The 15214-nt window shown below is 42.0% G+C and overlaps 1 protein-coding gene across 1 annotated transcript in view; it reads right to left on the bottom strand.

The window, feature by feature from the left end:
- Positions 1-6206, bottom strand: part of SLC30A8 (solute carrier family 30 member 8) — a 34723-nt gene extending 28517 nt beyond the window's left edge. The window contains exons 1-3 of the mRNA XM_019519451.1: positions 6083-6206; positions 4973-5105; positions 2500-2692 (exon numbers count right to left, since the gene is read on the bottom strand). Coding sequence (XP_019374996.1) covers positions 2500-2692; positions 4973-5105; positions 6083-6206 — 450 coding nt within the window. The remainder of the gene's footprint in view (positions 1-2499; positions 2693-4972; positions 5106-6082) is intronic.
- Positions 6207-15214: the final 9008 nt, after the last annotated feature.

Genomic DNA, 15214 nt, shown 5'->3' with positions numbered 1-15214 from the left:
ATTTTTTTAATCATTAGGCTAGACAGCATGTGCTAGATGACTGACCACTGAGTGACTGACAATTCTTATGGCTTCATAGTATACAAAGCAATAAACAGCCACTATGAGTAATAATCAATCACAGAAGCCATTTGTTTGGAATATTGCTACAAAGCAATAAAGCTTATAGCTATTATACACCTTCCTCTTGAAAGCAAAGAACAAAAGAGAAAGACCATTGGAGGATGAACTTGCCTTAATTTCCATAGTCTTAAAGCTCCATCAAAAATGCCCCATTTTGAAAGTTATTTGAAGCCAAAGCAGATATACTGTGATGTAAACACAGACTTCATTTGGGTGTATGGGGATCCAAAGAAAGAAACATTTTTCTGCAAATGAGATACACATTCATTTCTGTTGCTTATCCCAATTTAGCCTACATGAGTATTTTGCCCTTACAAAGGGTGGGGGCAGGGAAGGATAACATGTTCTTTGCTTTCAAGAGGAAGGTGTATAATAGCTATAAGCTTTATTGCTTTGTAGCAATATTCCAAACAAATGGCTTCTGTGATTGATTATTACTCATAGTGGCTGTTTATTGCTTTGTATACTATGAAGCCATAAGAATTGTCAGTCACTCAGTGGTCAGTCATCTAGCACATGCTGTCTAGCCTAATGATTAAAAAAATTAAATATATGGTTCATAATTGCAATAATCCCCACAGACTGCTGTCTGTAACTGCAGTTAATAACTGGTTTGTCGGAGTTTAATGGTCTGAAGCAAAATGGTCTTGAAGCCTGTTACTCAGCTGTCACTGCAAGAATCTGAATGATTCATTAGGCAAAAAGAAACATTTAGTTAACATATCATCTGTCCTTCCAATTATCCTTTAGCACTGCTGCATTCACCACATTTAAGCATGCTGATTATATGGCTTTGTTAATAATGCATTCCTTCTGGCCCCAGAAATTGCTGCATGGAGCATGCACCAATAGTCATAGTGTAAAATTCCCCCACTTACAAACAACTCAGCTTAATGCAGGTGGAGCATATGTTTTGGGGAAGGGGTTGAAGAGGAAAATCCATGCTCTAACAGAGGGTCAGCAGAAAAGACAGCAATGCAGTCCACCAGTGCATTCCTTCAGTCTTCAGATGAAAAGACTGGAGTACCAGACAGATTTCTCTTTGCCTCAATTTCCTGAGAGAGACCCAACAGATCACTTCTTCGCTTTCATAGATTTTAAAGGTTACTAGAGCTATATGAGCATGGGTTCTACATTACTCGCTACCCTATATGGGGCTGGTATACAAAATCGTTTTGCAGTACATAGGTTTCTTCACATAGTCCCTCCCATCAAGGCTGAAGTGGCATGTATGCCTTTGTTCTTGGCTAAAATAACTTAGTTGAAGGGGATGAAGATAAAATGGGAAAAAATAGCTGCTTACAATTACCACTTTTAGAAAGGAATTGTTCATAGTGTATCAACAGGATTTTAGTGGACATAATGCTTCAAGAATGAGCAAAGGAAAAATTAGGTTGGAGGTCAGGGGTCAAGTCCAACAAGCAAGGTCTAACTCACTATGGAATATTCTTCCAAGGAAAAGTAGCATGGTCAAATGCTGGCTGGATTTATTCATCCAGAGCAACCCAATGCCCATATCTGAAGATAACATCCATCCTGATATAACTTCATTGATTTATGTGAGTTATATAGATCAGTGGTGCTCAACTCACCCAGCCTCATGGGCCAGATGAATAAGAGAAGTGTTGGCAGTATCCTGGTCACCCCAGATTTTGGCCTTATGTTTATTCAAATTGCTTAAAGACTACTGTACAGCACAGGTTTTACTTCATATTGTACTGATGTGTACCATCATCATCTCCTGACCTGAAAAAGAACATCTTGCATTCAAAATCTATCTTTATGGTAACTATATAGTTGATCCAATAAAAGATAACACCCCAGCATTTAACAGAACTGATTTGAAACTTTGAGGTTTGGAAATGTGATGTAAGATTATTGTATTAGAAATGCTTCCTAATTTTAACCAGTGATTGTAGGATCATCAAAAAGTAGGACTAGAAGGAAACTCATGAGGTCTTCTAGTTCAGCCCCTTGTTCAAGGTAGGATCGTCCTAACTAAAACATCTCAGCCAAGTGTCTGTCTAACCTCATCTAGAAAATTCCCAGGGATGGAGATTCTTCAACTTTTCTAGGTAGCCTGTTCCAATCCTTGAACACACTTATAGTCAGAAAGTTTATCCTAATCTCCAACCTAAATTTCCATTTCTCGTGTCAGATATACATAAAAAAGTTTGAGTAATTAACTAAATAAAGATTTTTTTTTAATTGGAGAATAGGAAGTAGTCACTTTATCCAAATTGTCTCTCCCTGTCAAACAAAGATCACAATGTGTACACAAGAAGTACACAAACATGATGATGTTTGAGAACAATATGGAAGGGCATTGATAGCAAAACATAGTTATTTATGTCTAAAGAAAGAATACTCCCCTATGATCTCTGCAATCATGAAAATGAGGCAAATGACTGATGCTGCACAGAGCTTCCGTGTGGCTTGACACTGTTCTCTTTTTCTGCTCTCATAGGACTTTGACTGGCTTTGGCAATCGCATAGCAGGTTACATTCAGAATCCTCTGGTTCCTCCTGGTGCGTATCTCGGCTTAAGTTGTTCTTTTGCAGTTCTATACTACGGGATTGAAAGAAAGAGAAGGTAGAAAGGTATTACTATTTAGGGGCCCAATCTTGCAATTCACCCATGTGAAGATGTATAATAGGGTATAATATGTATAATAACAGTATTTATAATAACAGTTGTATAATAACAGTATGTGTACTGTTGGATTCATTTTTATTATATCAGGAGCAGCTGTGGCAGCAAATGCTATAAATGAGGTTGCAAAGCACTCATATAATACATAGTAGTGAGAAAGCACCACTGAATTCAGCAGGTGACTCACAAGAGGTCCATCTATATTTCATCCCTGCTCTCTCAGGGGGCAATGTTTTGTCTGCAGCATGCTTGAGATAGAGACTGTGGAGACTTCATTGCCACTTCACTTTGCATATACCACTAGCATATCCAAGTGGGACATGCTGAAGACTGTCGTTCCCTAGGAGTGCTAGAGATGTGGTATAGACAAAGCATTGCTGATATGAGGAACAGCCTGCAGAAGACTTCACGAACTCATCAGGGGGGTGCTATGTCCCTTTCATGTGGTTGGGCCAGGTTTTCTGTTTTCCATGGTCTCCTTCAGATAACCTTTCATTATGTACCAAAGTTAGCTACAGCACATGCTTTTCAGAAAGTCATAACTCAGGCTAATCCAAATCAAATTAAATGGAACATGAGGTCTGTTTCTGGACAAAATTTCAATTTTCTATTCCCAGCAACTTTGGCAGAAAGATTATTCAAAAAAGGTCACAATTTCTTTTCCTGTAATTGAAAAAACTATATTTTGCTCACTCTCCTCAAGCTCAAAAATGGCTGAACTGCTTTTGCCTCAGAGCTTCCCAGCACACAAAATATGATCCATCTTTAGGCAAAGCCTATATGTCAGCCCAAAAGGTCAAGAAGGACATGATGAAAAGGTTCTCTAAGGTAGTCTGGTCCCTTCATACTGTTCAAGTAGCATAAAAAGTGCAGCCAAATTTAATTTGCCAAAACCCCTTCAATTTTGCCCTTCCCAAAGCCCCCTGTATAGGAAATATGGGGCAGGGAGAGAAATGTGCTTTGACTGGAAGGCACAGTTATCCTCAATGGCCCTTAACATCCTTCCTGCCACGCACATGCTAGGGTAGCTCTGAGACTGTTTTAATTTATTTCAGTGTTGGGAGGCCCTAAGGTAATTTTGTATCCAACCCTGTCCCTCGCACCCTTTTTCCTGCAGCAAGTAGAGCTTACATGGAAAAAAAGGACTTGTCCCAGGAGGTTAGAAGGAAAACTATTTTGTGGCTTTAACTAGAGCTTTTTGTTGCTACAGCTGCTCTAACTATAAAAATCCAAAAGTAAAATCACTCTCTCCTATATCCAGTCATGCTACTTGTGGGACAGCACTACAGTAATACATGGTTAATTCCACCCAATGATATATATGTAAAATATATACAACCATTGAACCATATAACTTTTGTGTATGCAGAGGTCCAGTCCACAATACCATCTTGGTGTGTCTCAAATACAGCTATTGTTTCACGTTTGAAATTGATTGGCCTTGAGTCATGATACCAAGTTGGGCTTAACTACACTCTGGTAATAATAGCCTGCTTCCACATTCCTTGTACTGGAGGCTTTTCATTGGGAATAATAACAGTTGTCCCCTAGATTTTGTTAAAGGGGGCTATTTCTTATGTTATGTGACATTTTCCATGTCATTTATGAACTTGCCAAAGTCCCTGAGAATATAAATCCTGAAGAAAATTATGATCACCAACATGAATTTTTTGATGGTATGAAATACTGAGAAAGGATCACATAACAAGGAACATTGGTAAAGGGATACATTTTTTACCTTGGTTCCAGTTCTTTCTTGTGGAAGCTGGTTGCACCTAGCCAATTCAGGATTCTTCAGAAAAACTCAACTGTGAAAACCAGTTCCACATACACTGATACCACTATCTCGGCACGGGGGTCACATCAAGGTATATGAGGAGAGAGGAGAGGGAGAGGCATAGCAGAGTTCTGCAGACAGCTAGTATTTGGCCCATGAGGCCTGAGGCTGCTCTGCCTTCCACCAAGTCAGAAGCAGTTTGAAAGTCAGGGATTGTGTCTACACGAGATGCTGATTGTGCAGTCATTACTAGTTTATATAAGTACTAAAGCACAGTAGCACCAACAAATGTCTTTTTCATGATGCTACTACACAGTAGCCTAATACTCCTGTGCAGCAGTGTCACATCATGGTTGTTGCCATGCCATGTTAATGTGCAGTAGTATTAGGCTAGTGCACAGTCAGCATCTCATGTAGACCTGGCCAGGGAGCTGTAAGCCACAACAACTCCATTTTTCTCCTCCTGTATCAAGCAGATATAGGCAAAAGAGAGAATATCTGCCTGGTTAATTACCAGGAAAGAGGCAGAAATTTCCTTTTTCTCCTCTTTAACTAAAGTCAACAAGTACAGATTAGCTGCACAAATCTGGCTGTCTCAATATTTTGGAGATGTTCTAAGTATTCAGTGTTCCCCCAAGCCAGCTTAGTTCCCTAGCAGCATGGTCAGACACTAACATGTGGTCTCTACTTAGCTGAGACAACTGATTCCCTCTACATGCTTCTGCTCCCTTCACTGTGTGGGAAGAATCTGCCAAGACCTTTGGAGAAACTGAACTATGGCATCATACAAACAAGACCACAAGCTGAGTTGCTACTTTTCTCTCTTCTACTTTAGTAGTGATGGGATATAGAGTCTTTAGTTGTGGGTATTGTATGGTAGTGGTTTCCTCCAGCTTTACAGCTTTACATAGTACTTCAGCATAACCACTAGGGATCACTTGGGTTTAAAAGAAAAATTACATGGTTTCACTTGTCAAAGCATCTCTTTAAGAGACACGATGACAACTTTGGTGTAGCAACATTAACCTGTTGTCACAGAAGCTTTCGAAGGGTCTGTCAACATGGTATAGACAATGTTCCTGGGGAAAGCTTGAGTACATCTTGTCCCAGTGGCGACACATATGGGGTGCATGTGCACTCCCTGAGAGTGCTGGCCGGGGAGTGGGGGCACCAGGAGAAGTGCCAGTGGCACTTCTGGGCACATCCCTGGCCCTTTCAGGCACACCACTGGCACTTCTAGGCAGCGTTCCCTCTTAGAGCCAGCTTAGAGGGAACACTGCTTCTGGGGTGGCGCATGCGACCGGCCACGGTGGGACACCCCTACCCACCAGTCACTGATTGGCCACTGGGGGGTGGGAGGGGGCAAGCGCCATGCACACACTTATACTGCATCTTCATCCATTTGGTCTTGGTGCAGTACTGTCACCAGTCCCTTTTGTGGCCATGCACCTGCATCTGCTGAGCAATGTGCTTGAAGATGTCCCTGTTGGGGTTTCCTTTCTGGAGCTGGTGCTGGGTGTCCTCCTTACCCCAGATGGTGATGAGATCCCTCATTTCCCCATAGTCCCAGTTGTGTGATGAGGGTTGGTCAGTGGAAGACAGGATGGAGTCATCCATGGCCTGCGGCAGTGCCTGTGAGGTCTCAGCATCCATGGATGCATGAGGGTCTGGCTTCAAGAGGGTCAACTGAAGGTGGAAGGAAAGCTGGGAGAGTGAATGGTTGGAAGGAGTGGAGGATTTCATAGATTTCATAGACATTGGGGCTCGAAGGGACCTCAGAAGATCATCGAGTCCAGCCCCTGCCCAAAGGGCAGGAAGCCAGCTGGGGTCATAGGATCCCAGCAAGATAAGCACCCAATTTACTCTTGAAGGTGTTCAATGTAGGTGTTTGAACCACCTCCAATGGCAGGCTGTTCCAGACCTTGGGGGCTCAGACAGTAAAGAAATTCTTCCTTATGTCCAGCCTGAAATGGTCTTGTAGTAGTTTATGACCATTCGACCTCATCATCCCTGGGGGCGCTCTTGTGAACAAATGTACCCCCAGATCCTGGTGGTCACCCCTGATAAACTTATAGGTGGCCATCAGATCACCCCTCAGTCTGCGCTTTTCCAGGCTAAAGAGCCCCAAGGCTCTCAGCCTGTCATTGTAAGGTCTGTCTTCTTGACCTCTGATCATGCACGTGGCTCTTCTCTGGACTTTCTCAAGTTTCTCCACATCTTTTTTGAATTGTGGGGCCCAAAACTGGACGCAGTACTCCAGCTGCAGCCTCACCAAGGCTGAGTACAAGGGGAGAATGACGTCCTGGGATTTGCTTGAGAAGCATCTATGGATGCAGGCCAGCGTTTTGGTCGCTTTACTAGCCGCAGCATCACATTGAACCTCATGTTCATCTTGTGGTCAATCATGACCCCCAAGTCCCTTTCATCTGTAGTGCTAGCTAGTATAGCACTCCTGAGCCTATAAGCATGCTGCAGGTTTTTCCTCCCAAGGTGCAGAACCTTGCATTTTTCAGTGTTAAACGCCATCAGGTTCTCATCCGCCCATTTGCTGAGCCTGTTCAGGTCAGCCTGGATCACCCTCCTGTCCTCAGGTGTGGATGCTTTACCCCAGAGTTTGGTATGATTGGCGAACTTGGCCAGTCCGCTTCTGATACCAATGTCTACATCGTTAATGAAGATGTTGAACAAAATAGGCCCAAGGACAGAGCCTTGAGGGACCCCACTGGTCACAGCGCACTACGATGATTGACTTCCATCAAATACCACCCTCTGGGTCCGACCATGAAGCCAGTGGATCATGGTGGACCCAAGGCCGCAGTTAGCCAGTTTTGCCAAGAGGTGATCATGGGATACCAGATCGAAGGCTTTTTTAAAGTCGAGATATACAACATCAATCTCTTCTCCCTTGTCCAGGTGATAGGTCACCTGGTCGTAAAAGATAATAAGATTGGTCAAGCAAGACCTAATTGCAACAAACCCGTGCTGGCTATCCCTCAGGATGTTGCCATCAACCAGTCTGTTAAGAATGGCCTCTTTTATAATCTTTTCTAAGACCTTCCCTGGGATGTGAGATGCTTTTGACTCATTTTGTCCCTGTGTTCCTTTATTTTCCCCACAAAAGCAAATAAATTGTGGGTAAGCCATCTGGGGAACAGGGATCACATCTGGCAGCCTGTTGCCCTGCCAGTCAGCACCCTAGAGCTGTGCTTCTATAAGAAACTTACACTGTTTCATTTTTATATTCATCTGGCTTCTCATGTTTGACTGTGTCACTCGAAATACAGTATTTTGCTGATGTATTAGACCCAGAAGGTACCACAAATTGATTCATTCCAGATGGCTGAATTAAATACTGTAGTTTACTCACTTTCCCCTGGAGCTCCTGGCATACAAGTTTCTCCCTCTCCAGAGTTAAGATCTAGTGCTCTTCTGTATTTTGTGTGCAAAATTAATTTTCCCTTAACTTCATTTCCATTGGCTGGCACCAAAAGTTTAAAATCATCCTGGGGACTCAAGTCACAATTTGCTTATCAGTCTGCCAGGTTGGGGGAGGCAGTTCCAAAACTATCCCTGCTGTTTTCTCAGCCACCAAACTCTTTTTATGGTGTTAGGAAATGATTCATTGTCATATTCTTTGTGGGCTAGGTTTATTTTTTAAATATTCAAGGTACCTTCTTGCCACCAGCTAACAATACGTTGCAATATCACCACAGGGCAAACAAATGCTGTATTACAGATCTCATCAGACAGAGGAGGAAACCAACACAGAGAAGATGAAGCCAGAAGTGTTACATTTAGAAGCTAGAAGTTAGGCATCTAATAAAAGTGGCCTTTTTTCCAGAGGGGCTGAGCATCCAATGCTCCCTTTGAACTCAACAGGAATAAGAGGGGAGAGCATCTGGCCCAACATGTTAGAAAGGCTCTTGCCAGCTCCAGAGAGTAACAGGCTTTTCAATAGCTGCTCACCACTAATTGAAGGAATCTAAGAGACAGATTTTCAAACGTGTAGAATCAAAAGCATACGATGCACAGATCCGGCCTGTCAAACCACAAACCTCCTGTGTGAGAGAGACAGGACAAGATGTAGCCTTTGAGCTTTGCAAACAGAGACCTAGATTAAAAAAATAATCTGTTCTCCATTTCCAATTCCCTTTCCTTTGTAAGAAAGGCATTGAGAGTGAATGTCACAGAGGGCACCTACTGAGTCACGCCTGGAAAGAGTAAAGAAAATATTAATACATATTGCAGATGCTATACAAATCATTAACAAGCATGTTTGATTCTGGCTTCCTTTTGTTTGTTTTCATTTGATCTGTCGAGTGAATTGATCTACAAGCTGATGGCTATAATTGCCTTCCTCCTAGGTCATATCAGAGCTCCAAAGAAAGGGGAGAAGAGTGAAATCCAGCACTATCAAACTTCCCAGAAAAGTGACACCTCCCCCACAAAGGAAAACAACACTTTATCAGCATCTGACATAATAATGAAAATGTCTTTAGAAATAATACATCAAAACCATATTCACATCCTTTATGTAGGGGCCATGCTGATTTTATTTGAAGTTGTTCTTACCTTAGATGTTTTTAAGTCTACAGTTAGGATTGCAATTTTCAGCCATGATGTCCACAAATCTCCCAAATATTACAGGAGCAAAACAAAGGCAAATACTTACTTGTAGCACCTTTAAATGAGTTATTAGTCATCTAAGGGACAGTAAGTGTGCCAGTAATTATTTTATTTAATTAGATTTCATGGGCCTCCAAAACTCATAAAATCCAACAAGAAGCAATTCTGTTGTCTTTTCTCATGTCATTAGTGTCCAATGTCTTTTGCTCTGGTACCTTCTCAATGATTTCCACAAGAGAAAGAGCCAGGAGGAATTTGAGCAGGTTAAATGCATCTGGTTTTATTTACATCATTCCTAGAATGAAATTCCTCAGACAATATTCACAGAAATACTTTTCTACAGGAATCTCAACCAAACTCCAGTGGTCAGTTCCCAGGGAGTTGCACAACTTGACGCCATTCAGAAACAGAGCCAGAGTGCAAGCTCTGCAGAATCTCCTCTAGCCAGATCCTGCATCTTCACAGAAACATCTTCCCAAGACTAACATGTCTTCCCAAGACTGAAAACTTGCTCTCATGCTAAGAAAAATAAAGAGCTTCAAAAATAACATACTACAACATCACCTTATAATACCCGCCGCAACAATACTACAAATTAATGTCCATTTTAAGTCTCCTTGAAGTCACTTTTTTCTGAGATACCTGCAAAACACTGACTAATGGCTAAGAAGTTAGACCTAGATCCTTAAAAGATTTAGATGCTTAACTGCCATTGGTTTAATTCATCTGGGCCGTAATGTGCCATGACTTTTGCTTACTATTCTGAGTAAAACAGTCCCCTTATTACTATGTGTTGCCCTCATAAGTTCTCTCTCTCACATTTAGGATTGTAAGCTCTTTGAAGCAGGGGATCTTTTCATGACACATCTGCACAGTGTCAATGGACAGTTGGACCCCAAATTCTAACTGGGGAGTCTTGGTAGCATGGTAATACAATAGATAAAAACATTAATACCCAAGTCTAAAGTCACATACTTTACAGGTACCAATAAGCTTCATAAATTTTCTCCCTTCTAGCTATGAAAAAAAGAAAGGGCCTGAAGAATTACCTTAAAACTGAGTATTTTGAACACAAGGCAGTTCATTCCATTAATTCAAGGGTTTCTCACAGAAAATAGAGACCAGCAAGGTTTTTCTTTTGAATGAGGAGACTTATCTGATCTCAACAGCAGTGCATGCAGTGTCCCAGGGACAGAGAATTGGTTTATTAGGGTATCGAGTCCCAAGAGGCAGTTTGTGGGTCTAACGGGGAAAATCAATTTATGAAAACCTCTCTTACACGTTGTCTATATCAGGATGCTTCTACCAGTAGATTGCAATAACCATCAGGAAGCTGCCAGAGCATGTTCATTTCCCCATGGCTTCTGCTGGCTGAACTCAGAAGCTATATGATAGAAAGAGAAGGTACCAAATATTGGAGTGACTGTGGCAGCCAGCAGAAGGTGCAACTGAGTCTATATACTCTTTCTGTCAGCTATGGGATGTGGCATAACCCTTTTTCTGCTCAGAAAGGTTGCTCTACTCCTGAAAGAAGGGATTCTACTGTATTTAGTGTGGACACATCTGTAGATCTGTTGGTAGAACTATTTTTGTAGATCAATGGTGCTCAACTTATCTGTGGGCCAGGTGAGTGGCATGGGTTTGATCCACAGGTATAATCCAATGCAGGACCAGTCTGCAGGTGTCATCTGGCACGCCAGTCCAGCCTCACATGCTGGATCCATCCATGGAGTGACCCCACATGCTAGATCTAGCTTCAGAGTAACCTGTGCGCTGACACAACCGCATACACCAGCATGAACTGGTGCATGGGGCCATGTCATCTGGCCAATGAAGCTCTACAAGGGTCCAGAGATTTGGCAGAGAGATAGCAGTGGTAATGCTAATTACCCCAGTTGGATCTGGCCTGCAGGTCATAGGTTGAACACCGCTGTTATAGAGCAAACCTGAGATTGTGTCTATCTGATCATAAAATGGCAGGCACTATAGATGCCCAGCATATCCTAAGTAAAGATATAATTGCAATAAAAGCTACAGCATTGCTGCCTCTGACCATTTTATGCTTGTGACATTCTGTGTTTCACTTAAAGTCTCAGCCCTTGAAGTCAGACGATTATAGGAAAATCACTGGTTTAATTAAAAATGGACATTTTAGTCCTCATAACTACAGAAAATGTTTTGAAATTGAGCATCCAGTCTCAGAAACCAAAGGGGAATATTTAAAGAATCTAATATTTTTCAAATCTCATCATTTTGGAGGGCATGGTGGGATATCTGCAAACTTGAACTTAGCCACCTTAGCAGCCACTAGAAGTTCAAAAGAACAGTGTTTGGAAATCTCAGAGATAATTTGAAGATGTTGTTTGAAGTTAATGATGAACTGTCCATGAGAGCTTGCAGATATCCCCTTTCCTTCTCCCGTTACCATGGTTCAACAGGACTGCAGCTTGGGGATGGATGTCTGTGACACCACTGTGCAGGATAATTCTTTCTTCCCTGCATATTTTAGAGCTATGCACAGAGGCAGAAAGAGTGTGACCTGTGGTCCACAAGACTCATCTAAATGTTGTGGATAAAGAGTCACATCTACTGAGCAGAAAGGGTGGTACAAACCCCACCTTTGATGAACGTTCCTTTGAATCCATGGGGCTTCCCTTAGGCTTCACTTCTATGGGAGGAAAGCTAGGAAAGGAGGAAGCAAATAAACCTTACAGCCCTGGTATGTTAAAGGATTCTACATATGATACAACAGAGTCAATATTCCTCAAAATCTTTACTCTGGGCCTTTTCATAGTGCTGGAAGCCCAAGGGACAGGAGTCAATTACATGCCTAAGGGCTTATCTACAAATAGCTGTTGTTCATGAAGTGCTTCTATACTTCTTATTTACATCCTACTTTAATTTGAAACAATTTGGATGTGAGGACAAACCCTGAGCTTTATCTTCAGATCTCCTTTATCAGGTTGTTCTTTTTTGTTCCCTGTGTCTCAAGACTCCTTTTAAACTTCTGGGTTGAAGTTGAAAAGATTCAGTTATTCTGGAGTCAAAGAGAGTCAGCAAAAGTAACTGCATCTCAGAGAAGCAAGAATGTAGCCTGTGGTATCAGTGTGACTTGGCAATAAGTTTCTGCATTTCTTTATCTGATCCTAACACTTGGTATCTGTCACATAACCTGCATAGTAGACTACTTATTAGGGCTTGTCACTCTATACTGCAGACTTCATTTAGAGTAATCAGAATTTAGCATAATTCAATTCCTTTATTTTTTTTAATGTGTTAACCATTGTAAAAAGGATTCCGGAAGCCTTTACCAATTTCTTTAATAGTATGCAAAATCTCTTCGTAATCAATGGAATTTTGCAAGGAGCAGTAAATCTACTAAGCATATACAAGTACACAAGAGGCACTTCCATCAGCACTGGATTGGGTCAAGAAGTCACTGATGTAATTAGGAGCATACTTGTTACAGTCCTACACTAATCATGGTGTTAATTAAGTGGGATATTGAATTGTTTACATCAATAACCCACTGATCTCTTGTCAGGATGTGACTTACGGTCAAGATTTTCAACAGTGATTAGTGGTTTTCAGTGTCCAATTTGAAATATGTTTGTGGCCTGATTTTCAGAAGATGAGTACTTAACTCTGTGAAAACAGCTTCCTTTACAGCATTTCAGATTGGATACAAAATACTTGGCATGCCCAGAATTACTAGTCACTTCTGAAAATGTTGGTCTGCTCCAGAAATGTGTATAGAGAGAGGCCAGTAACATAAGCAAAGTGAAAAGGTTTTTGTCATCAGAATATGATTAATTATGATGTGCACTAAAACAGACCAATGGTAAAATTGTAGCTATTCTGGCCAGGTACAGAAGTTACACTTATTGCATAGTTAGTGCACAAAAAGCTCTTTGCAGCCATAACCAAACTGATGATCAGACCAATGTAAAAAGGGTGGGTTCTTCCCTAAGATAACCCTGGACGGATGTGGCATCAGACTTCAGCGCTTTAAGTTAGAGTGCTGTGATGAACTTCTGTACCACATCCTATCCTGACTCACAGTAGGTCACATCCCATTGACGTACCATGGAGCACTGCAGCACCCCAATCATCCCCCATCGCAGGGCAGCAGTCTAGCCTAGGCCAGAGCTTGTCTCCTCTGCCAGAGCTCTGGGCCAGTCCCACCCTGGGGTCTCAATGACCTTAGACAGCAAAGCCCACATTTCCAACCCTCCCACCCTTGTTCCCTCCGGTCAACTATGTGCCACTGTCTGGCATTATCACTCAGTGTGTGGATTTCATCTACCCGGTCTGGGCATTTGGAGAGGTTCACTGTCTGCTGCAAGGCTGACAAATCATCTAGCAGGACTGAAAATGCTGATTTCAACAGGCTCAGGGCATTAGTAGGGGAGGCAATGCAGGACCGGGGATGGAAGGCGAATGGGGTGCAGGAAGAGTGGTTGTTCCTAAAGGACATGATCCTTGAAGCACAAAAAACCCCCGTTCCCATGAAGAGGAAAGGTAGTAGAAGGGCTGGGAAGCCCTCCTGGCTCCATAGGGAGATTGTGGTCCTCTTGAAAAAGAAAAAGAGATGTACATACAGTGGAAGCTAGAGAGAGTCCTCAAGGAGGACTATGCAACAGTGGTCCGCACTTGTAGGGAAATGATTAGGAAAGCTAAAGGGGCGACTAAGGTTTAGTTAGCCAAGGGAGTCAAGGATGATAGGAAGTCCTTCTTTGGGTCTATAGGGAGCAGAAGGAAAACAAATGGAAACATGGGGCCCCTGCTTAACACCTCTGGACAGCTGGTAATGAATACTAAGGAAAAAACTGAACTCCTGAATGCCCACTTTGCTTCAGTATTTCACTGGACCAAAGGGAAAGATAAGTGAGATAAAGATCACAGGGGGCATGTGGGAATGATAGCCTTCCCACTGTGGATGCTGAGCTGGTGCAAAACCAACTAGTAAAGCTAGACATTTATAAGTCAGCTGGACCAGATGGACTTCACCCAAGAGTGCTGATGGAGCTGGCTGAGGTCATTGCAGAACTCCTGGCAAAACTCTCTCAGAAATTGTGGCACACAGGGGAGATCCCTGAAGATTGGAAGAGGGCCAACATTGTGTCCATCTTCAAGAATGGGAAGAGGGAGGATCTGGGCATCTATAGGCCAATGAGCCTAATCTCTATCCCTGGAAAAATTCATTAAAGAGTCTATGTGTGATACGCTGGTTGAGGGTAAGATTCTGAACAACAACCAGGGCTTTCAGACCCTTTTACCAAGGGACACACCTGGGCTAGCTTTGTTCAGCTGGAAGCCAGTAAACCAGCTCTGAGATACCTTAGTAACTAAAAATTAGTCTCACAATATCAGAGGGTTTTTTTTCCCCATAGGACAGGGATTTTCTTTATAGGAATATTACTCCTAAAGTTCACTTGAACAGTATTCTGTGTATTTATGGAGAAAGTAAATAATATTAAAACAATAATAAACAGTTTAACTGCTATGAAACTATGGCAGTAGCCCAGGCATATGAACAGAGACAGATTTTCATTAGAGCTGACAGCTTTTACATCAAGTTTCTGTCCCACTCATTTTAAGAGAGCCAAGCAATAAATAACCTGGAAAACAATGAGATAATGGAAATGTCAAGAGGTGCTAAGCTGTAGTGATGCTACCGTTTTCTTTAAAATATTTGCCATCCCTAAGCACAATAATGAATCGAAATGTTTCCCTGTAAAACTAGTTCCAGCTAAACATTTATAGTTTTAAAAAGTCAGATTAATTAATAGAATTAATTGCATTAAGAATAAATACCCTTACAGTCTCAAAAGGCACAGTCTAGTCTTGTATTCCTTGCCTAATCCGAGCTCGGGAATGGCCAGCAATAGAAAGCAGGCAACAGAGGGCAGGGTCCTTGCCCCGACTGATGTACCCTTACTTACATGAGTAATCTTACACCCATGTTAGTAGGTGCATTGACTTCAAGTCTGATAGACTGTTCAAGTGAGTAACATTTTGTAGGATCAAGCCCT

The sequence above is a fragment of the Gavialis gangeticus genome, unplaced genomic scaffold (genome assembly GCF_001723915.1).
Source record: "Gavialis gangeticus isolate Ggan-Ray unplaced genomic scaffold, GavGan_comp1, whole genome shotgun sequence".
NCBI lineage: Eukaryota > Metazoa > Chordata > Crocodylia > Gavialidae > Gavialis > Gavialis gangeticus.
Note: the sequence above shows the minus strand (reverse complement) of the source record. Positions and strands in the feature narration are given on the sequence as shown.